General features: G+C 42.3%; 1 protein-coding gene across 5 annotated transcripts in view; it reads left to right on the plus strand.

The window, feature by feature from the left end:
* Positions 1-24,728, plus strand: part of Fhod3 (formin homology 2 domain containing 3) — a 401,480-nt gene that overhangs the window by 161,042 nt on the left and 215,710 nt on the right. For all 5 annotated transcript variants that reach the window (XM_048363540.1, XM_048363541.1, XM_048363537.1 and 2 more), the window contains exons 4-5: positions 8,420-8,487; positions 16,631-16,736. In XM_048363540.1, coding sequence (XP_048219497.1) covers positions 8,420-8,487; positions 16,631-16,736 — 174 coding nt within the window. The remainder of the gene's footprint in view (positions 1-8,419; positions 8,488-16,630; positions 16,737-24,728) is intronic.

Genomic DNA, 24,728 nt, shown 5'->3' on the forward strand with positions numbered 1-24,728 from the left:
CTTTCACTTAGCATAACGTTGAAACCTAGCTGCAGATGTTGCATGCATCCATAGTGTATGTTTGCTGATTGAATGGACCACACTTTATTTGCTTATCTGCTCACCCAGTGGGTATTGATTGAATATTTCTAGGAGGTGTAAGTAGTTTCATTTTCTGTATGAAAAGCCCTAGAAGTGGCATGGCTAGGCCCAAGGGTAGGTATCTATTATAATAAGAAATTCTGACACTCTCAAACTTTCCTCCCCTCCATTCCCCCCACTAGAAGAGTATGGGCCTTGAGTAGCTGCAGCTTCTCAATAACTTGGTATCAACAGCCTTTTTCTTTTATTTAATCTGTAGACATTCTAAGAGTATAACATGCCAGCTTCCTCTTTTGCAAATGAAAAACATAATGCCCAGAAAGATTAACATAAAGATACCTAAAAGCATACAGGTGGGCAGTGCTGAGCTGAGGTGCCACCCTGCTCCCTAGACTCTAGGCAGAGGTACTTCCACCCCTCCCAGGCTGACAATGACCACTTAGTGTGCTTGAAAGCAGAACATCCTGAGTGAGCAGGAGGCCCTCTGGTGCCCTGAGAATGAGATGCAAGGCTGCTTCCCTGTCAATCAACCAAGCCCACGCAGCTCAGGGTTACTAGGCCCTGTCCATACATGTGCCTCTTTGTAATTTGTTATTCAATGGGTGAGGACCACCAGCAAATGGCTGATTTCCTCAGGAAATGCAGAGAAAGCAGTAGGTTTAGCAATACTGATTTCCCAGAAGCCACTTCTTTTTTCTATGCTTGTAACCAGGCTTTGAACTCAGTGCCTTACTCTCTTGCTTGACTTTTTTTTTTTTTTTTTTTGCTTAAGGCTGATGTTCTACCACTTTAGCCACACCTCTGCTTCTGGCATTCTCCTGAGCAGTTGGAGATAAGAATCTTGTAGTTTGTCAGACTGGGCTCATTTTGAATAGTGATCCTTACATCTCAGCCTTCTGAATAGCTAGGATTACAAGTGTGAGCCACCAGCACCCAGCTCCCTGAAGCTTCTTTTGGCTCCTTTTCCCTCTTCTCTGTAGTCAAAGTTGACCAGCAATTCTAGGTTGCATCCCCACGGTGCCTTAGTTCCATCTCTCCTGTGTTGGACTCGCCTTGCTGTTATTGTAGTTGGGAAGAGACATAGATGCCATCATGTTTTGTTCTTGGTACAGTAACTCACCACAGTCACATAGCACTCTGGGCTCAGTCCACAGGCTGGGAAAATATCCCAAGATGAGAGAGGGTGTTGTATGCAGCTTGTTCTTTTGGGTGTCTAAACCTGCATGGAGGTGTGAACTTGTAAGACAAAAACCACGATTTAAAGTTAGTTGCACTATTTAAAAGTTTGTTAAGGGTGAAAACCTGATATATTTTCTTACTGTGGCTCCTCTTCCCTTCCCCTTTGGCTTGTGAATAAACTCTCTGTAGAACAGTTGTTTAGAAATCCAGTCTTTTCTCTGACTGGATTTTGTTTGTATCTACAATACTCGCCATGGGTGAATGGCTTTTTCCCTTCTGAAAGACACTCAAAGGAAGAGCCTGGGCCCCATGGGGTGTGGCAGGTGGGCTCCTGAGTTTTGCCATCTCCTCTGGGTGACATGATTGATGCCAAATTGTTCCCTTGACCCCAGCTAATGATCCTTGTTTTCTCTCCAGTGACTAGCTAGATATACACATTTTTCCCCCCAAAGCATCTAGGGCAAGGACGGTGAATGTTTTCCTTGTCAAGAGCCATTGACTTCTGGCAGGAAGAGGACTAATCTTCCAGAGAGTGATTGTATCTTGGAGAGACAGATTCAGGGTCCTGATGGGGCTGGGCTCAGGTGACTTTGTCACCCACCCAGAGACTCCAACAGTAGCTGGGAGGTGGCTCTCTCCCTAGTTCAGGGCCCAGGCTGGGTCTGACCATTTACTACACAGAGAGTGTTAGGCATTGGAATTGAAACCTGCTGGAGAGAAGATTTTGCTTCATGGGAAGAAAGGTTGAATACAGAAAGTTGCCATATAACCCTTAGATTCTCCAGTTTCCCCTGTCATTTATATCTTGCACAGATTTAGTACGTTTGTTATAATTGATGAACTAATACGTGTTAATGAAAGTCCTGGATGATATTAGGTTCACTCTTTTTTTTTTTTTTTTGGCCAGTCCTGGGGCTTGCACTCAGGGACTGAGCACTGTCCCTGGCTTCTTTTTGCTCAAGGCTAGCACTCTGCCACTTGAGCCACAGCGCCTCTTCTGGCCATTTTCTGCATATGTGGTGCTGGGGAATCGAACCCAGAGCCTCACGTATATGAGACAAGCACTCTTGCCACTAGGCCATATCCCCAGCCCCAGGTTCACTCTTAATGGTGTGTATTCTGTAGGTTCTCACACAAGTGTGATATATGAATCCACTGTTACAGTAGCATATACAATCATAGTTTTACTGGCATAAAAAAAAAAAAAACACCTTACTTCATATGTCCATCCTGCTCTCCCTCCCCAAGTCCCACGCAACCACTGGTCATTTTATTCTCCCCAGAGTCTTGCCATTTCAGAATAACATACTCTTGGATCTGTCTTCAAAGACTGCAGTCTTGGGGCTGGGGATATGGCCTAGTGGCAAGAGTGCTTGCCTCCTATACATGAAGCCCTGGGTTCCATTCCCCAGCGCCACATATATAGAAAACGGCCAGAAGTGGCGCTGTGGCTCAAGTGGCAAAGTGCTAGCCTTGAGCAAAAAGAAGCCAAGGACGGTGCTCAGGCCCTGAGTCCAAGCCCAGGACGGGCAAAAAATAAATAAATAAATAAAAATAAAGTAAAATAAAGCCAAAGACTGCAGCCTTTTTTTCAGACTGACTTCTTTGACTTGGAAATGGTGCTATTGTGGCTTGATAGCCCCCACCTTTCTGGGGTTATTTTGGTGGTATGAAGATTTGAACTCAGGACCTTGTGTTTACTAGGCAGGTGCCCTGCTACTTGAATCACACTCCTATCCCTTTTGGCTGTAGTTATTCTTTAGATAGGGTCTCACATTTTTTTCCTAGGCTGACCTGGACTGTGATAGTCCTGTGTTGCAGGACGACAGGTGTGTACCACCATACCAGTTTATTGCTTGACATAGTATCTCACTACCTTTTTTCTCTGGCTGACCTAGAATCATGATTATCCTGATCTTTTCCTCCCAAGTAGCTATTGGCATGAGCTACTTCCATGGCAGTGCTAGCTCAGTTCTTTATTAATAAATACTCTATTCCATAAAATGTAGTCCAGTTTATCCATCCACATTCTGAAAAGTATGTTGGATTGCTTGGAAGTTTGGTATTTAGGAATGTAGCAGTGATTTTCATGTATTCTCCTTTAGTCATATTGCCAAAGGTCATGACAGAGTGAAGCTGTGTCTTTTGGGGCTTGAGTTCATTCACAGAAGGTAAGACTCTAGAGAATTCTGAGGCTAACCAGTAGAGCTGTTACCCCAACAACATGTTGAGGCTTTGGGGATTTGGATGAAATGTGGTCTTTCTCTGTTCTTTCCAGCACTCACAGTCTACATGATCATTTAATTATTTGTTGAGATGTTAATTTTGGACTTAGAGATCAATTATTCACAAGCTCTGACATTGAGAAGGTTGTAATTTCTTTGAAGGGATAGAACTCCAAATCTGTGGTTAGGATATTTAAAGCAACTGTATAAAAATGAATGGCCATGCCTCACTTGTAGGGTTAAACAACAACAAAAAAGAAACAACAAAATACTAGACCACATTGCCATCAATACTCAATTCCAGCCTACCATGCCAATGTAAGAAGACACCACGATTCTACAAGGGAAGCACTGGGGAGCTTCTCACCTTCTGGATAGGGAGGAACAGTGTGGAGGAAGGCAGTGCAGGAGGATGATAGGACAAGGCTGCTTCTGCCTCTAGCCTTAGCTGTCTGGGGAGAGAGGCTGTGTCAGGGAAGTGTTCTGAGTTCTGAGTGTCTCATTTCAAAGGCTTCTGGTTTCTAACTCCTACCTATTCCCTGCTCTGATTCATCTGCTTTGGTCAGTCATGCAGGCAGTGAACTTGATAAGACCCTGTCTCGTTAGATTACTTCTCTGCACACTCCTGCACAGCCCCATGTGATGGCCTATAACATAACAAGGTTGAAATCCCATGACACAGTCTCAAAGGCTCTTTCTGTGCAGACCTTCCCCATGTCTGGGCTACCTCCCCCTTGTGTACCTGTGCAGGTTCCAAGCCATTGTCCTCCCTGACCACATGGCTGTTGATGTGTGGCTGGATACTTGTTCTTTTCTCTTCCCAGGGTTCCCCTCCTACATGCACTTCTCACTGGTTGATTTTGTTTCAGGGTCACCTCATCTGACTCTTGACTTCCTAACCTCAGGATCTGGGGCTTTGCCACTCCTTCCGGTGGGTCCCCTGAGTGCTGCCATCACTCTCTCGCTTGACATTGCAGTAATTTAGGGGCACATCTGTCTCCTCCACCAGGCTATAAGCTTGTTTGATGGCTGAGATTCTCCTCATGTACATTTGTAACCTGGTGCTAAGCAGTGTTGTACTTAGTAGAGTAGAAAGGATTAATTTAAGGATCGTGTTACTAATGAGTATTTGAAGCATGACTGTAATCTTAAGGGAATTTGGGTAGAAATAAGGTCATCTTAAGGGAGTTCCTACCTAGCAAATGGGAGGCAATGAGTTCAAACTAAATACCACAGGAAATTACAAGAAAATAAAAAGGTAAAATATTAGCATGTATCATGTGCATTGGCTGCCGATTGAAATGGGCTTATTTACTAGGCTCTCATGAATCACATGGCCCCTTTGAGTCCATGAGAAGTATACCTCAAATGGGAGCCTTTGGTTTGATCCAGTGCAGGTAGGAACTTGGGCTGAATGCTTTCTTTCTTTCTAGAAGTTTTACCCATGCTCTACCACTTGCTTTCTGCCATCTGCTTTTTTTTTTTTTTTTTTTGGCCAGTCCTGGGCCTTGGACTCAGGGCCTGAGCACTGTCCCTGGCTTCTTCCCGCTCAAGGCTAGCACTCTGCCACTTGAGCCACAGCGCCGCTTCTGGCCGTTTTCTGTATATGTGGTGCTGGGGAATCGAACCTAGGGCCTCGTGTATCCGAGGCAGGCACTCTTGCCACTAGGCTATATCCCCAGCCCCTCTGCCATCTGCTTTTGGTCACACTTCGTGGATCCCATTTTCACCATCTCTCTCTGTCCACCGTCTGAAGGACATTTGTTACCTCACATGGCTCAATGCCTGATGGATGATGAATTCATTTCTTGTGGGTACACCTGAAAAGTCATGATGCTTCTGTCTTCTGGATGTGGTACAAACAGAATTTTTGATGTTGGTATGGTCACCTTATCCATGAATAAATCTCCTCTCAAAGGGAGATGAGAAACAGGAAAGTCAGGATCTCACTGAGCAGAGCGACTCCTAAGTCTCTATCCAAGTTCTCTTGCAGAGCTTGACACTGGGTGAGAGGAGAGTGTGCTGGGATTAGTGCGCTTGAAGACAGTGTCTTTAGGGACCCACTGTGTGTTGTTCTAGATCCATCTTTCACGCTCCCAGTTCCTTGGCAAAGGCGATGTGGTTCTTACCTTCCACATTCTCTCACTGATGTAAACTGGTTCTAATTTTCCCCCCACTGGCTCTTGAAATGAATGCTGTGGTCTTTCTTTCTCCGTGCATTGATGTTGTCTTTCTTGGACTCTTAGCTGAGCAGGAGGTCCAGGACTCTTTTGACTGTGCTTTTCAGCACTGATGTTTATGGGCCACACAGGATTATCCAATGCCAAAGCAGGGGCAATATCCTTTAAGTGGACTTTAACTTTTTCCCTTTGCTTGTTATGTTAGAGTATAATATCATGATTGCATCTATGAAAGGGACATAGCTTACTTTAAAAGGCAAGAAACATGGAGAGGCAGGATGAGGGGACAGTTATAGACCTCAATAACAGAGTTCCCATTATACCTGCTAGGCCCCACTGAAGGTAGCTTCCACTTGCCCTTTACTCAAAGGCTAATGCCACAGAAGCCATTGCACCTAGCATAGTACTATTTTGTTTAGCTTTTAGGGAACAGAACATACTTAAACCACCTAAAGAACTTATAAAGTTTTTTTTTCAAAATTAATGATAATTGGACTGGATAGTATTGTTCCTGGAATAGAAATCCTACTTTGTTTTTATTTAGTGACTCTTGGCAAAAAAAGGAAGAGGTTGGGTACTATCAAAATTGCCTTGGCCTTTATAGCAGGATGCTTCCTATCAAAGGCCGAGCCCATGGAAGCCTTCCTCAGATCTGCTGACCTTCTGCTACTGTGGAATCAATGGGCTTGCTCTAGAGGTTAAAAGTACAGTGGCAAACACACTCATTAAAAAGCAGAGTGTATAAAGAATAAGATGTAACTATATGGATAGGTCCAAAGTGAAAGTATGGAAAAAGATAAACTGTGCAAACACTAACAAAAGTAGCCATGTTACTATCAGGCAAGTAGACTTTAAGACAAGTACTACTGCAGGGATGGTGGGAGATACTGTACAGTAATCAAATTCAGTGCCTCACGGGGTCATTTGCAACCCCAGGGGAGAGTGTACTTAATGACAGAACTTCAAAGCATTTAAAACAGAAGCTGAAACGTTGCTAGGTGGAAACTTCAATGCCCATTCTTGCCAGTCTATCCCACAAGTATTATCAACATTAACCTGTCATTCCACTCAACCTAGTAGAGAGTTTTCAAATAGTCCATTCAATAAATGCATACTGTTTTTCAAGTGTATGTCAAGTATTCTTCAAGGTAAGCCATCTTCAGACTAGGAAATTAGCCTTCATAAGTGCAGAAAAACTGATACCTTCAAGTACATGTTCTGCCTATAAATTTAATTAGAAATTATTAACAGAAAGATACCTATAAACCAGTTAAGCAATATATGCCTCCTAATACATGGGTCAAACAAAATCTTGAGATTGTTATTCCTGTATGAATTGAATGAAATATCCAACATTAGTGAATTTAGAATGAAAACCCATACCAAAATTTGCAGCAAATAGCTAAAGCAGTGCTTAGAGATGTAAAATATTTGATACTTAGTTTTGAAAGCAAAGAATAAAATTGTTTTAAACCAATCAATTAAATTTCTGCCTTAAGAAACTAGAGCCAGGGCTGGGGATATAGCCTAGTGGCAAGAGTGCCTGCCTCGGATACACGAGGCCCTAGGTTCGATTTCCCAGCACCACATATACAGAAAACGGCCAGAAGCGGCGCTGTGGCTCAAGTGGCAGAGTGCTAGCCTTGAGCGGGAAGAAGCCAGGGACAGTGCTCAGGCCCTGAGTCCAAGGCCCAGGAGTGGCCAAAAAAAAAAAAAAAAAAAAAAAAAAAAAAGAAACTAGAGCCAGGTGCTGGTGGCTTACATATGTAATCCTACCGAGTTGGGAGGGATAAAGGATTGGGAGGATTGAAGTTTGAAGCCAGCCTGGGCGTCCATACCAAATAGGTTACACACAAGCATTATTGCTTCATAAAAGTGTACTTGAATTTACCCTGGGAGGCTGAGCAGGATCTGACTTCCCAGGTGCCCTCTCTCTGTGTCCTTAGCACCTTGCATCATCCCCCGCCCCTCCCCCAGGGCCAACTAGTCACTGTGGCATACTATTCTGTCTTTTTTGGAGGACAGGTCCTATGTGGAGTGCATCTCCTCCCCTGATAAGTCTGGCCTAGTTATTACTTGTGAAATGTGGATAGTGCAAAGCTTGATCTAGAGAACTCTGAGGCTGCTAGCCCCTCTTGCCTTGTGGACCAGGATCATTTTTACACATGAGTGAGTACTCAGGCCCAGGCAAAGGTAAGGCTGGCTTCCTTCCTGGAGGAACATTGCATAACCAGAGGAGGCCCGCTGGTCTGCATATCCACTATGCTGCTATGCTGCCCTTGGGTGTCTTATGCTGCCTGGGCAATGGGGGGGGGGGTGTCCTAGGAATACTTGAGGGGACCAGCAGAACCAGGGAAAGGAGGGAAACCGAGACTTTTGAGCCAAAAGCATAAGGCACCCAGGGCTGTAAGCCAGGAAGGAGATATTCTGTTTATCTGAATTGCTTTTCTGGGTATAGTTGGCCATGAAATGACATTATCTGTAAACTGGAAGACAGTATGTCAATAGAGATCTGGAGAGAATGAGGTTAGCAAGCAGGTGAGAATCTGGACAAGACCTTCTCCATAACTCTCATACCCCCTCTTCCTGCCACCTGTTACAGAACACACATAGTTCTTGCCACTGTTGGAGGGGAGGGCTGTGTCCTAATGGAAGGGAGTTACTTTGGTTGTATGAGTTCTGTTCTCTTCATATCCTCTTGTGTTTGTGCCATTGGTTAAGTCAGTTCAACTAATTGTTTGTTCTTTATTCCAGAAAAACTATACAACTCCAGTGGACGAGATTTAAGAAGGGCCCTTTTCTCCTTGAAGCAGATATTTCAGGTAAATAGTAAAAGTACTCTTAATTTGCATTTTTGCTTTGCTATGGAATTACACTGGCTAGAGCAGTTTATCTATTGTTTATAACAGAAAGGAAAGTCTCTTCAGATTAAATTATGAATTAGGTTGGAATCTCTAAAGAGAATATTTTTTACTCTTTTAAAAAGTAAAGACAACTATCAAATCATACATTTCCCCCATATTTACTTTCACCTTTTAAAAAGAATTGCTGATTGTGGTTAAAACTGAAGTCCTTCATTATGTTTCCCAGTATCAATCAATCCTCTTCCCAGGCCACCTTCTGATTATTGAATTTGATGTTCCTGTCATCCCAATGGACAATATTCACCAACAGCAGGAGATAATCTTTTGTTTTAACTTCATATACATGCTACTATACTCCATGCATCTGACTGCAGCTTATTTATGGAGGGTTGGAATGGGTGCAGGCACAACCGATGGAGCTCTGGTTGAGTATTATATTGGTGTGCATTTAGCACAAGGTATTTCATGCATTCTGCTGTCGTGGATGTGTCCCCTCATCTCCACATGCAAGTCTTCCTCTCTGGTTCCTTGTATTCCTCTCTCCTGAGCCTTTTCCCCATCTCTACACTGAGAAAGTCACAAGCCTGTTGGAGAGATGTGCAGACAAATGTGCAGACAGAGATTGGACAGATGTGCAGACAGGTCCCCAAACAATCAGCATGTGATAGAGGGGAGGGTCAGCAGTGGGTTTGTGATGGTCACCTTTGCACAGAGCATGTCCATCTAGATCCACTATTTCTTTCTCTTGTGAGTTTGCATTGGAGATACCTGCCATTTCTCTTCAGTTCCTGGTTTACCTGCATTAAAAATGTTGTTAGCTGGATAAGGTGCAAAAAGGATTTGGCAAAAATACAGACCAAAAATCCATCCTCTCCATTCTGTGCTATTCTTCCTTCAGTTGATTCTATTGTGCTATAATCTCTTCCCAGGACAGGATGCTCTTTCCTGTGGACATTATCTGGAGACATGTCCTCTTGTCTTCTTTCCCTAGCCCCAGGTTTGCAGAATGGCACACATTTCTGAAATGTTCTGGTGTAGAGGCCTGCCTTGGTTCAGGCCCATCCTTTTCTTCCCTAGAAAAATATCTCTACCTGCTTCTGGGCCTCCCCAACTCAGTGCATCCTTAGCTCCCCATTACAAGGAGCTGAGGTGGTTACTCTCTGTTTGGATCTATATTGCCTTCTGGGTCATATTGAATTTATCAGTTTAACATTGAGGGCCTTGATCTGGCCTCTGCTGCAATCTCTCTCCTTTCTGGCTACATTCCAACTGTTTTCTAAAGCTACACTCCAAGAGTAGGCCATGATCTTTGTCTTTTGCCCCTAGGCACATAATTTCTGACACAGGATATTCTGCTGATCCACTTCTACTGTCGTGTCTCTCTGTTTTTCCTCCTGCTGGTGATGCTCTCTCTAAATGACCCCTCTTCCCTAGTCAGCATCCCTTTAAAGTACCCTGTGCTTACTTCTAGTAGAAAACTTAAAGTACTCTGGGCCCTGTTTGAGGCCAGTTGTCTGTTAGCTCCCTGGATTTTATCACCAGGTCTTGGTGACTTACAGTGTCTTGTACCATTTAACAAGTGAATGGATGGACTGAAGTGAATGATCTTATGGAAGGTGTCTGTGACTTTAGGCCTTCCTGAATCTAAAGTAGGGGATAACTGTATCAAAAGTCTACTTCTAGTATATCCCTCTGTGCTTTCACGTTACTCTTAGTAACCAAACAAAACGTTTCTCGTGAAATTATATGCTTCTCTCAAACTCAGGTCCCTGACTACCATTGGGCCAGACTCTTGATAAGTGCCCACAGAGCCATATTCACCCTGCTTCCCATACTATCTCATTTAGCCCTCAGCCTGCTTCTTGTCTCCATTACTAGTCTTTGACTTTTCCCTTGATTAGGTGTCCACTTAGTGGCAGAAACATACAGGGAGGAGCTATTTTAAAGACTGCTAGTTTAAAAGACTAGTTTGTATATTTTCAGTAGTAGACACTTTAAGAAATAGAGTTGATTACTACTAATAACATTAATAGTAGTAGCAGTATTGGCATTAATTCTGAGACTTGGGTTTGTGAGACTATAATTCTTTCATTCTTAGAGTTCTTAAAAATAGGATTATTAAAAATATTATTAAGGTAAAACTCCTCCGTTGTCTTGGATTCCATTGGAAGTATCAGAATATCCCCATAGTCTATATTAAGAAAGAAAATAAAGCACATGTCTAAAAGTGTTTATTAACGTCAATAAATATGTTTATGGTTAATCTAGAAGCAAGAATCAGTTTGCTAGCAAAAAGTATCACTAACAAAGAGATAATGGTCTGGAACAGCAAAGGGAATCATAGTCCCTAGGAGAAGTAGTTGATTCCAAGTCTGGAGAAGGAAATGTTATATGCTTGGAACGTCTTTTTTTTTTTTCTTCAAATTTTTATTATCAAACTGATTTACAGAGAGGTTACAGTTTCATATGTTAGGCATTGGATACATTTCTTGTGCTGTTTGTTACCTTGTCCCTCATACCCCCCTCCCGCCTCCCCCTTTCCCTTTCCCCCCACGAGGTGTTCAGTTCACTTACACCAAACAGTTTTGCAAGTATTGCTTTTGTAGTTGTTTGTCTTTTTTTTACCCTGTGTCTCTCAAAGTTTGGTATTCCCTTTCAATTTCCTAGTTCTAATACCAGTATACACGGTTTCCAATATACTCAGATAAGATACAGAGATAGTGTAGGTACAACCACAGGGAGGTGATACAAGAACATCATCAATAATAGAAGCTACAGATACACATGGGACGTTGAAAGTAGTTACAACTGTGATATAACAATTGTTTCCATAACATGGAGTTCATTTCACTTAGCATCATCTAATGTGTTCATAAGGGTATAGCTATTGGGCTCTTGTGATACTCTGCTATGACTTACCTAAACCTGTACTAATTATTCCCAATAAGGGAGACCATAGAGTCCATGTTTCTTTGGGTCTGGCTCACTTCACTTAGTATAATTTTTTCCAAGTCCTTCCATTTCCTTACAAATGGGGCTATGTCGTTCTTTCTGATAGAGGCATAAAATTCCATTGTATATATGTACCACATTTTCCTGATCCATTCGTCTACTGAGGGGCATCTGGGTTGGTTCCAGATTCTAGCTATGACAAATTGTGCTGCCATGAACATTGTTGTGCTGGTGGCTTTACTGTGATTTTGTTTGTGGTCTTTTGGATAGATACCCAAAAGTGGGGCTGCTGGGACATAGGGGAGCTCTATATTTAGCCTTCTGAGGAATCTCCATACTGCTTGCCAGAGTGGCTGAACCAGTTTACATTCCCACCAACAATGAAGTAGGGTTCCTTTTTGGCCACATCCCCTCCAACAATTGTTATTGTTAGTTTTCTTGATATATGACATTCTTACTGGGGTGAGGTGGAATCTGAATGTCGTTTTGATTTGCATTTCTTTTATGGCCAGTGATGTAGAGCACTTTTTCATATGTCTCTTGGCCATTCTCATTTCCTCATCAGAGAAGTCTCTGTAAGTCTTTAACCCACTTGATGAGGGGGCTATTGGTTCTTTGCGGTTTTGTTTTGGAGGAAGATAATTTTTTTTAGTTCTGCATATATTTTAGATATGAGGCCTTTGTTCGTTGAATGGCTGGTAAAGATCTTCTCCCAGTCTGTGGGCTTTCTGTTTATCTTGCGAGCTATGTCCTTTACCGTGCTGAAGCTCTGCAGTTTGATGCAGTCCCATTTGTCCAACCTTTCTTTGATTTGTATGCTTGGAACTTCTAACTACATAGAGAGCAGGAAGGTATCAAATATTACTAAAATTATTTCCAATAGTACTCAACATCAATTGAAAGATCTCCCACTGACTAGCTAGAAATAGGACAATAAACAACGATAAAGATGACAATTGCAATGGATCCAAACACATCAAATAAATATGAGTTGATGGATGGGTTTATAATGATACTGAAAAAATAACAATAGATTGGTAGAATGACTAAGAAAAGGATAGCAGTTATGTAGCTCATTCTGAGAAAATGTTAGTAAACTAGGCATTTTGAAAATGCACAAACTTTCCAAATCTCACATTCATCTTGTCTTTCCTTTATGGACTTCAGGCTAAATAGTAGTCAAGAGGAAGTGTCATTTGCAGAAATATTCTAGCTAGTGAGTACAGAGAAATAGGAGGTCACCTTTTACATAGCCACTTATAAACAATGGACCTCTGAATTGAGTATCAAGAGTTGCTAGCATGATAGAAATGGGGTAGGACTAGACAGTGTATACCTCCTGAGGGAATGCAAAATTTGATGTAGTCAAACCAATAAATCAACCCTGGAATTGGCCATTCTGTTGTATGAAACAACAAGTTATAGATGATACAGTTATTGATGATACAGTTAATCTATGCCATAGGAAAACAATCAGTAAAATCTAGACTGTGGGCTACTTTAAAGGTCCAATGATCTGGTTTCTTCAACACTCAGGTTTTAAGGGGGAAAAAAGATAACCAGTGAATTAAAAGATGTTTCAAAGCTATGTGCTAGTGGCTCACACCTGTGACCTTAGCTTCCAGGTTTCAATCCAGCCCAGGCAGAAAAAAGTATGTGATATATCCTCTCAATTCTTAGCTGGGCCTGGTGGCACATGCTTGTTACTTCAGCTACATCAGGAAGCCTAAAATAGATATATTGTGGTCCAGGCACACGTATGGGAAAGAAGTGAGACCCTGTGTCACAAGTAGCCAGCACTGAATATGGCTGGAGGTATTGCCCAACAGTAGAGCACAGATCTAGCTAGTGCCAAGCTCTGACTTTGAACCTTATAACTGCCAAAAGAAAAAGTTTCCAAGTCTCATCAACATATTGCATTGTATGAATCTATTTTTTAGTCGTTATCCAAAGTGTACAATGCTTTACTACAGTTGAAAGTTGGGAATTTGATCAGTGTTGGACATATTTTTACAAGTATGAAATTACTCTGAGTACCAATAAAAAAAAATTCCAAATCAGGTGCCAGTGGCCCACACCTGTAATCCTAGGTACTCAGGAAGCTGAGATATGGGGATCATAGTTTGAAACTAGCCCAAGGAAGGAAAGTCTGAGACTTTTGTCTACAATTAACTAGCAAAACATCAGACAGGGAGCTGTGGCTCAAGTGGTAGAGTGCTAGTTGTGAACATAAAAGCTCAAGGACAATGTCTATTTTTTGTAATGGCAGTACAAAAATTAGTTTCTGTAGTTTGGAGATACATATTGGAATAATATAGGCTAATTGATATGACTGGGATTTGCTTCAGATTGATCAGGCTGAAAGGGGATGACAGAAGAAATAGAACAGCTGATTGGTAGCTACAGTTCATTAAGCTATTTTGTTATCTTTTGTATATGATTAAGGTTTGTTAAATTGAAAAGGTAAAAAAACAAATAAACATGTTGATAATTGTTACATTTACCTTCAGTGTTCCCCTGTGGGTGTGTTCCTTGAATTCTCAGAGCTGTAATTTCTACTGCTGATTCATCAAACAAATACTTTTGAGTAACTTTGTTGGCACTGTGTGGGCAAGGGTGAAGGCGCTGGCTCCCCAGAGGATATAGACTGGAAGTCTACACACATGTGCATAAGGCAACACTCAAGCATTAGGCAGCATGGCACTGAGGATTGTTGGCATTGCCCAGGCAGGAAGCTGTGTAAGGCTTAGATGGTTACCTTCTATACCCATCAGTCCATCTTTCTTTATTCGCCCTGCTGTTTTCTACTCAAAGAGGTTCTTTCAGGAAGACTTTGAAGGCTTAATTAACAGAATCATTAGTCATATGGATAGAGTTGAATATTCCCTAACTAGCAGACATTTTCTCAGGCTAAGATGCAATATTATTAAAATTTTTAATAAAGTGATAATTACTTATCACTTATTGCTAACATGTTTGTTTTATTCGAGTCTGAAACCAATGTTATAAAAATTGTTAATGCTTATATATTTTAGGATCTGTATTTAAAATCAGGGAAGGACCCTGCCAATAGTGGAGAATTTTTTTCTCTGTATTTCTTATCCATGAGCTTCTAAGTACCTTATTGACATAAGGGCATACATTTTAGTTATGGTTCTGAATTCTATATAAACACTGTCTCTCCCATCCAGTGTTTTTTTCCAAGTAAGTGCCTTTGCCAACAGCCAGTTTGCTGGTAAATGAATATTAGTGATTAGCTTGAGCAGTTTCTTGAGTGCTTGTTCTCACTTTTTCAACGTGAAGTCATGTGTGAATCTAGTTTTAGTTAAAGTAATAAACATTTGTTACATGCTTGGAAAAAAACCTTCTGACTAGACATGAGCTCATCTAAAAGTCCATTTTTCACATATGCCGGTGGAAAAGGATATGGTGGAGAGAGAATTATTTTTTTATTTCCTTTATATACATAAGAGTGTAAAGTAATTTTCCAAAAACTCACAATATTGTCCCATTTTCTCTTTCTTCCACAGCCATGATTATCTCAAAGTCTGAGTTAACACAGCTGTCTTTCATTACTTTAGGGGCACAGGCATTGCTCCTCCTTCCCCCCGCCAGCTCTGACCCTGGAGTGCTGTGTTTCTTCCCAGAGACCCTTTGCAGTGTCTACCCACATTTTAGCTCAAGACCCCAATCCATATAATTGAAAAATGCCATAACAGAAAGAAAGGGTCTGATTTCATGTAGACACAGGAGAATTATGCCAGTTCATGTATTTTTTTAAAGAGATGAACCATGGTTGCTGACTACGACTGTAATAACCTTTCATTATTCCATTAAGATTTCTACTCTTCACATCACTGACATTTCTTGTGTGCCCTGTTATAACTAAAGATGGATGTTCCAGTCTTTCCTTAGAGGTACTTGAGACTCTCAAGTAAGGAGGTTTCCAGGAAACCTCCTCATATCTGTAGAGAAAACAGCGGTAGAAAAATCCATCTTCCACAGCTCCTCAAAACTGATGGGGCCTGTGGGCTGGCCAGATGTCATAGTTAAGTGGTCTTGGCTAACCGTGTGTGTGTGTGTGTGTGTGTGTGTGTGTGTAATTTTATACACTCCATCTATAAAGATAAAATCTAGTACCAGATGTGAGGTTCTTGACTGAGAGCTGCCTCTTAGGACTTCTAAGAAATGTCATAGCAGAGCCTGGGCCCAGCCCCAGGAATTCCAGTCAAATCCATCTGCATAGGGTCCTGCTTCCTAGACTTTCTAAAGCTCCACAGACAATCCTAGTGTGAAGGCATTGGGGCAAGAACCATCTGTGTACACCTTCATCTCACCTGGAGACCTTGTTTCTCAGCCTTTGGGGTCAAACTGAAGTCTAGGTCAAGGGTGAAGAGAGGCAATTTGTTATGTCTAACAAGTTCCCAGGGGAGGTGCCTTCTGCCTCTCTGTGGGTTGTTGGCTGGTTTAGGAAGTTCTCTTTGAGAACCACTAGATTGAATGGCCACTGAGTTTCCCCCTATGTCCTGCCTTCTCCTGAGACTGAGGTGGGCCTTTTGAAGGAGAGTCCAGCTCCTCCCAGTGGATGGCCGGGACTGCGTCATGGTTTGCAAGTCAGACAGCGCAAGAGGTTGGAGAAACTGCCTTCATAGCTTCTCAGAGAATGTTTACAACCCCCTTGTAACTGTCATCCCCAGTACTCTCTGTTGATACATGAAAGGGGCTTTGAGTCTTTTTTTTTTTTTTTTACGGTCTGAGCTACAATTGAATGTTTCCTGTGGTTAAAACACAAAAAAAACAAGGTTCCATGTGGCTCAGTCTCTTGGGACCTATGGAGGGCCTGGAGTCTGGTAACTTCTGAGGAATGAAAAACAAAACACTGTAAGTATTTCTGACAGGCAAGGGATTCATTTGCTTTATCTTTATTAGATTGCCCAGAAGGCAATAATTGGTCCTTGGCAAACGACAATGTAAAGACTAGCTGCAAAATTCCTCTGGCAAGAGTTAAGATGCTTCATTTGAATAGAGCAGAATAATCCTTAGGGGCCGTTCTGGCTTCAAAGGCTCCAATATAGTTTGAACAGGGGAGCCTGGATGGAAGATGGATGGGGATTGTATTTGAAGTCATTTTTCTTTTCTTTCTTGCCAGGATGACAAGGACTTGGTGCATGAATTCGTAGTGGCTGAAGGCTTGACGTGTTTGATCAAGGTGGGAGCTGAGGCTGATCAGAATTATCAGAACTACATCCTGAGAGGTAAGCCACACTGGGCATGCTGCTTCCTGGCCTCTTCTGCAAACTCACATACTGAGAGCCTTATCAGGGACTTGGGAGTCAGGGAAAAGACACGTGATAGTGAAAGAGAACATCTTCATGAGATTTTATGAATTTCTAGTAATTGATTAGTGATAGCTAATTTTACTCTCTTTTAGGTTAGTAAAAGATACAACTCACAGATTCTTATACTCTTACCTGAAGAGGTAGGAATGCACTAATTGGGCATAGGTGTAGCATGTGTATTTTAACACAAAGCCACACAAAACCAAAGAAGCCAATTTATTTCTTGGGGGAAAATATTTTCCCCACCTTGAATTATTAAGTCAGGCTTTCATCAAAGCGTTCATCCCTCACCTTCTTCTCCTGTGTCTAACTGAATAGGTCTCGGAATGTGCATGGAAAAGAATTCTCAATGCCATCCATTCTCTTTGCCATTCATGTAAAAGCATTTGAAGTATGAATTCCTGCTGTAGTTCAGAGAGCTAATGGTTTTTCATAGTGGTAGTGATTTTTGTGCACCTGTATTGTTTGATCCTGCCAAAACAACAACAAAACAATAATATCTCCCACACAAAAGGTAGGTAAGAACTGCAGGAATGATTGGCATTCTGAATAGTTTTGATCTACATAAGGAGAAAATTCACGTGGTTCAATATTTACTTCTGTTTTTCTAGTTGAAAAGTTGAGCCCTTTGCTTAATGAAGTCACTTTTCTTGGGTGTGGCAAGCAGAGGCTCTCCCATGTCCCAGGGCGTAATTTCTGTGTTGTTACCCTACAAACTACATGTTGGTGTTCATATAAAGCATCACAACCTTCTTGTTTGTTTATTTTTCTTGGGTAAAGGGAAAATATGAGATGTGTGATTTAATCAGATGTCCCCTATTAGAGTTGAATGAGGCAAAGTAGGACAGGCATTTCATCTGTCTTGTTTTGCCCTGAGATGGCTCCGTATGTTCTATATTATCCAGCATATCCTCACTGACTCTACCTTCCCTCTTCTGAACTCATGGAAAGGCATGCAACAGAAAACAGAAAAAAAAAATTAGGTCTCATATCATATAATTTTCAAATCAGTGTCAATTGTTTCCATAAAATGAGATGTGTGTGATGGGGGGCTGCTCCTCAGCCTCTCATTGTGCTGTGTGGTGTGGGCACGGCCATGTCTGTGAGGCAGGGCAGTTGCCTCCTTATGTCATCTTTCATGTTTCCTTGGGCTTCTCGTGGACCCTCATGAGCTGTCAGGAGGGATGCTTGACTGATGAGTTTTATGATTTCTGTCTTTCACATTATGTAAGCATTTACACTTTGATATATAGACAAATTTAGCACAGCCCTTGTGCTGCTGTGTTGTATCCAAAGAGACAAGTTAGGCCTGGATTCCCATTCTCTTGTTTCTAATTGTATTTGTCTAACTCCTAAAAAAGGGGAAAGGCCTAGAAAGAGGGAGGACTTCCATTGGTTTACTTTTCTCATTCATCATGTGAACATTCGCAAATTGAACTACAAGACAGGAAATATACCTAAAGTCATCTCATTATGAATAGTCCAACCTGACATTATGTTTCTAATCATGCTTAAAGTATGTATCACTTCAACCTTACTGAAAAAAGAGTCACTTCTGACACAGAGAAAAACATCTATTAAGTTAATAGTATAACCATGCATAGGCTTCATTATTTCTTGGAGCCTCATCTTGGAGCATTTATGTTCATTTTAATAGAGTAAGCATCTGTCTTCATCTATCCCAGTCTAGGTCATATCTCTTTCAGCTGTTGTCAGCTCCCATTTATCACAAAGGCAAGAATTTTCTCAGTACTTCACCTCCCAGACGTCACATGGATGAGGTAGATTGCATGACCACCTATAGCTGCAAGAGAGGCAAGCAAAGTGAGTCTTTCAGTCAATGGAAGAGGCAGCCAGGAAGAAAGCTACCTTTGGCCCTAAGAATGATCAGTCCTAGCCATGCAAAGGTTAGGAAGAGAAAATGTGTAACTGAGAAACCCTCCCTAATGAGCAACAGTGAGTATCTGTCCATTTTTGGCCTTCACACTTCTTACCAAATTATCCAGATTCATGAATCTCAGTGGCTTGCATCCCATCCCAAATGGTGGAATGGTGTGAATTGTGCTCACCAGCAACAGAAGGTGTGTTGGCAGAGGGAGCCCACTCTGCCTTAGTGAGGGTTAAATCTGCAGCTTTTGTGATGCTCTGATACATGCTGCCAGAACAGAATGTTGAAGTTTCAGAGCACTGGCAACCACCTGCAACTTCTCTGTCCACATAGAAAATATCCAAGCAAGGTAAGAAGACCTGCACTCCAGAGAGCTCTTCCTAAGAAATCAGGAGGTTCTGTGTTTCATTGCTACCACCAGGGCTGGGACTGCCTGTTTTGCTTTCCAATAATGTGTCCATTTACTGGTGACCAGAGGCTTTCCATAGGTTACCTGGAAAGCTAACACGTTCTCACACCACTGCAAGACATTCTGCTCTTCTACAGAGGGAGGTGTCTTTGTGCGCTTGCTCCCTGTCTGTGGAACCTCAGAAGACTTGCTGTAACCAGGGCACTCTGCCCATTCATCAGCTCACTTTGATCTAACTGGCTGAAGCCTGTGCCAGGAAACGTACCTTCTGGGGCACATAAATGGCAGATTTCTTAGGGTGTGACTTTTTTGTTTTTATACAAGAAAACTATCACTTCCAAGTGCACATGTTGAGTCAGTCCTCTGTGACTGTGACAAACTCCTCATGAAGACTTTTTCTGAAGTGATCAGCTGCCAGCAGCCACCAGACATTTGTAATGAGGAACAAGCTAGAATTGCCTCCCTTTGCCCAACTATGTTTTAAACCTTTTACCTTGGATGAATAGTAGGGGAAGCAAAGGCAGAGAGAGAGAGAGAGAGAGAGAGAGAGAGAGAGAGAGAGAGAGACAGACAGACAGACAGACAGACAGACACAGACACAGACAGAGAGACAGAGAGAGAGAGACACAGGGAATTTTGTTACAAGACCTTACGGAGAAGAAAGGATGCCATTTGGGACAAGCCCAGTAAGGCAAAGGGAGTAGAGACTATGGGTAAGTGCTTCCACTGTGGTTTCAGACAGAGAAGAGCTGGGCTGAGGTGAGACAAGCTGACTTAGAAGGATTAGCTAGTTTGAATAATTCCAGTGGGCTCCAGGGCACAGTGATGTCCATGGTGTTATTGAGCCCTGTATAGTATGGCCCAAGCTGTGAGAACCCCACATGGAGATGGTTAGGGGTATGGACTAGCTACGTTTCTAAGGAAGAAGACATGGCTGGCCTCAGTGCTGAGTGAGCATAGCATTTTTTAATTTTTTTTCAAAATTTTATTATCAAACTGATGTACAGAGAGGTTACAGCTTCATACGTTAGGCATTGGATACATTTCTTGTACTGTTTGTTACCTTGTCCCTCATACCCCCCTCCCTTCTCCCCCTTTCCCTCCCCCCCGCCCCCGGAGGTGTTCATTTCACTTACACCAAACAGTTTTGCAAGTATTTGAGCATAGCATTTAGAAAACACCAGTGCCAACATTATAGAAGTTGATTGTTCAAGTTCACTGGAGAAGTTTGCCCTCAATAGAGTTAACCTCCACTTGGGGGTGGCCAGGCACAAGTCCCACAGCCCAAAGGAAGTGACACACTAAGAACCCAGCACTTGCTCACATCTGCTCTTAGAACCCTTTCAATTTGTCCTCATTTTTATATTTAGCCCTCTGTAAGCTCTCATTTTTTTATATGAAGGCTTAGGAATCCATTGCTTTCTGTTGAGCATGTATCTGTGGAGAGGTAAAGATAGATTTGAGCTACAGAGCAGCCAAGGGTTCCCCACAAATGTGAGCAGGCTGCTGGGAAGAGCTCTTAACTGCGCAACATGGAGAAATAATATTTGTCTGACTTATTATTCTTGGATATGTATAGCTAATGATCTAAAGTTTTTCATAGTACCCAGTATTTAATGTAAATCAACTGTGGAATTTTTTACCTCATGATTATTCTTATAGAAGGAGGACCTAGAGTAGTATATTCCTGGGAACATGAACTTTCCTCAAACATTCCTGAGTCCTAGCTACGGACCATGTGTCCCATCAGTCCCAGGGGTTGACATGAGGAAACCAAGACCCAAACCTGCCCCAAAGCAGATGCCTGGCACCTTTTATGTGTTGTATCACATGTGTCTTGTCTGTTTAGGAATTGCACATACATTGCATGCTTTGGGAGAGAATAGAGAAGAACCAGCTGCCCTTCTTGGCTGTACCTTAAGAGACACTGCCTCTTATGATGGGTTAGTTTCCCAGGCAGAAATATGATTTGGCCAGGTCACCCACAGCAAAATATCAACTAGTCCTGGACACCTCAGTTATTATCAGAGTTATTTTAAAAGCTAGATAAGATCCTAAAACTTATTTATCAACCCTTTCATTCTGTGAGCAAAATTCAGCTATTCTGTTTGCTTTCATGGTATGTTTTAAGGGTTGTCAACACAAACAGCACAAGAAATGTACCCAAGGCCTAACATATGAAACTGTAACCTCTCTGTACATCACTTTGACAATAAATAAGAAAAAAAGGGAAAAAATAAACTACACAAAATAACACAAGCAGTAAGCAAAAAAAAAAAAATCCAAAAAATAAAAAACCACAACCAGAATCTGAAAAAATATTGAGATCTGATATTTAAAAATTAACAGTACATGTGGGCTGGGGATATGGCCTAGTGGCAAGAGTGCTTGCCTCGTATACATGAGGCCCTGGGTTCGATTCCCCAGCACCACATATACAGAAAATGGCCAGAAGTGGCACTGTGGCTCAAGTGGCAGAGTGTTAGCTTTGAGCAAGAAGAAGCCAGGGACAGTGCTCAGGCCCTGAGTCCAAGCCCCAGGACTGGCCAAAAAAAAAAAAAAAAATTAACAGTACACACGGGTGTGGGTGGCTCATGCCTGTAACCCTAGATAGCCAGAAGGTTGAGATTTGAGGACTGAGATTTGAAGCCAGCTCAGAGAGAGAAATCTGAGAGACTCTTATTTCCAACTAACCAGCAAAAAGCTGTAAGTGGAGGTGTGGCTGGAGGTGGTAGAGCACCAGCCTTGACTGAAAACTAAAGGTGAGCACAAGGTACTGAGTTCAAGCACAGTACCCATGTGCACATGAACACACACACACACACACACATACACGAGTACAAGGTTTAAAAAAAGAATCAGAACCAGCATTAACCATATGGCACCACAGGAAAAAAATCCCTAAATGCCATGTCTTTTGGGGGATTCCCTAATGGGAAACCAATGTTCATGGTCAAATGGGTTTGTTGGCATCAACACCAAGATATAGAAATATCTTAACAGTGGAAGAGGTTTGATGTGAGAGGAGGCCGGCACACACAATCCAGTGGTATTTAAGCCATGTCTTCCAGGCCTGAACAATGGGGAAATTTGTATTGCTCATGACAGAGTGGAGTTGGCAAGCATGGGGGGGGGGGGGGGGTCAGAGTACTGAAGAGGAGTAAGGGGAACCAAACTGGCCCCAAATAGGAGCAGAGGCTGGTTGTGGCTTCATTCCTGAGCTAAGATTAGATCCTCCCTGCATGCTGGTCAGATTCCTCCCCTGCTGGCAGCCTCCCTCCTGCTACAGAGATCTCTGCTGTTGGTCTGGATTTCAAGGACTAGTTAGGCAACTGCATACCTTGGCTTTGGTATTGAGGATGCAGCTGCACATGTATCCTGGTGCTGTCACAGCCCCCAGTGCCCCTGGGGTTGCTTGATGTCCCTCCCCATGCTGCGTCAGCTCTGGGACTAGTCCCAATAGGGTATCATGACAGCGGGTACAAATTGGCCACTCATGGCATCCAATGGGTCCTGCATGTATTTCTGGATCTATTCTAGTATGCTTAGTATTTTAAAAAATTACTGTGAACATTTAAACATTAGATTTGTAATGAAAATACAGATTTCTAGCTATTCTTGAAAATCTGAGTGCTTGTAACATTACTGGCCATATTTAGTTGGAATTGGAAGAGGCTGCTACCTTTTCTTGATATACAGATTCCCACCATTCCCAAATGTATTACCCGTGGTGCTGGGGCTGTTACACACATGCACATGCACACACATGCATACACACACACACTTTCCTGATCTTGGGTCTTGAACTCAGGGTCTGGGCACTGTCTCTGAGCTTTTATGCTCAAGGCTAGCATTCTACCACTTGAGCCACAGCTGTACTTCTGGTTCTTTTGGTGTTTAATTGGAGATGAGTCTCACGGACTGTACTGCCCAAGCTGGCTTTGAACATTGATGCTCAGATACTAGCCTCCTAAGTAGCTAGATTACTGGCGTGAGGCACTAGTGCCTGGCTGTTCCATTTATTTTTATTGACTCTTTCCCCTCACTGACATTTATATTTGAGGTCTCTGATTAATGATATTATAATTTCTGCAGTGAGAATTATGGTCATTTAGAGCCCACCTTTATTATCGTTGGCTATAATTTGTGGTGCCATTGCTATTAAACATTTGATTTTAACCTCCCTTCTCCAGCAACTTTCAAAATATCTAAAGCTTGTCACTTGATTCTACCTTTACCCACCAAACTATCTTCTCAGGGTAGCTTTGAACTGTTATTCCCCAGATCTCAGCCTCCTGAGTAGTTAGGATTACAAATATAAGTCATGGCGGCCCAGCTTAGATGTTTCTTAAAGTTCATCTTGCATTTTGTATAGAATTACATAAATTTAAAAAAACCACAACCAAATAGACACCCTTGATATTCTGTGTAGTCAGGCCTCTGAATTCTTCAACTGAAATAACAATTCCCGATTTCTCCAGAACTTTGGTCTCTACCAGAAGCCTCCACCTACTTCCTTTTGTCTGCAATGAGAAGGAAACAAGAAAAGCAGAGTTATCTGGCCATTCCTGTACAGAGTGTAGAATTTTCCACAACCCAGTCTTGCTGCTACACATTCATCAGAAATCTTTCCTTTTTACAAATACCAGTGATGTCTCTACCCCTTGCCCTTCTTTCAAAGTCAGTCAACTTTTCCAGAGGAACTGCTGGCACCACGTACCTTGGAGAACAGTTTTCACTTTCTTGGCTGAGACTTTATCTTACATGTGGTCTTCTTCGGTAGGGCTTTGACTTACAAATCTAGCCTTCTGATAGAAAAGAATGATTGAAGAAACATTTCAGTTATTTTCTTGGCTGGGATTTGCTGAAAGAAAGCAGTTAGTATGTTCATAGGCTCTTGCATGTTGTCCTTTGGGAGACTCAAGGTGGACAGGATCATCCTGATAGAACATCACTGTCGAAACCATGTCTTCTCCTGCCTGTATTACTCTCTGATATCCCCAGTGTGTGGGATAGTTATGTCCTGGGTCTCTCCATCCCCAGTGTACCGTGTCATATTCTGAGCCCAATGTTATCCCAGCCAGCCAGTTCCCTGGTAGCTCAGAACCTCATCTCAGCACAGAGCACATCCATCCCTCACATTCAAGCCCACCATCTTGGGGAAAAGATCTCTACACCCTTTCTGCCTCCGAAATGACATGCTGTCAAACGTAGCCTTCTAAACACCTTCTTCATTTAAGTCCTTTCACCTCTTTCTAGTCTGGTTATGAGTTTTGACTTCAGCCCAGTGCTTGTTTCTTTAAACATTGTCTCCCAGATTTGTAACTCTTCCTCTGCTTTCATGCCTGTCTCCTCAGTACTTGGCACAGATTCTCCTGTGGCTCCTCTCATTCTCACCATAAAATCCCCGCCCCTTCCATGGAGTAAGAGCTCACCTGGGTCCTGCCTGAGCATCTGTCCAGGTTGCTGTAGACCGCCATCTGCCAGGTCAGGAAGGGTTCTGTTCTCTTCTGCAGCCTGTGAGCTCTTGATCAGCCCCCCCGGCCCTGCCCCCTAACTCACATGTTATCCTTTGTATTCTGCTCAGCCTCCATGGTGGGATCTTCAGTAG

This window comes from Perognathus longimembris, chromosome 15 (genome assembly GCF_023159225.1).
Source record: "Perognathus longimembris pacificus isolate PPM17 chromosome 15, ASM2315922v1, whole genome shotgun sequence".
Classification (NCBI taxonomy): Eukaryota; Metazoa; Chordata; class Mammalia; order Rodentia; family Heteromyidae; genus Perognathus; species Perognathus longimembris.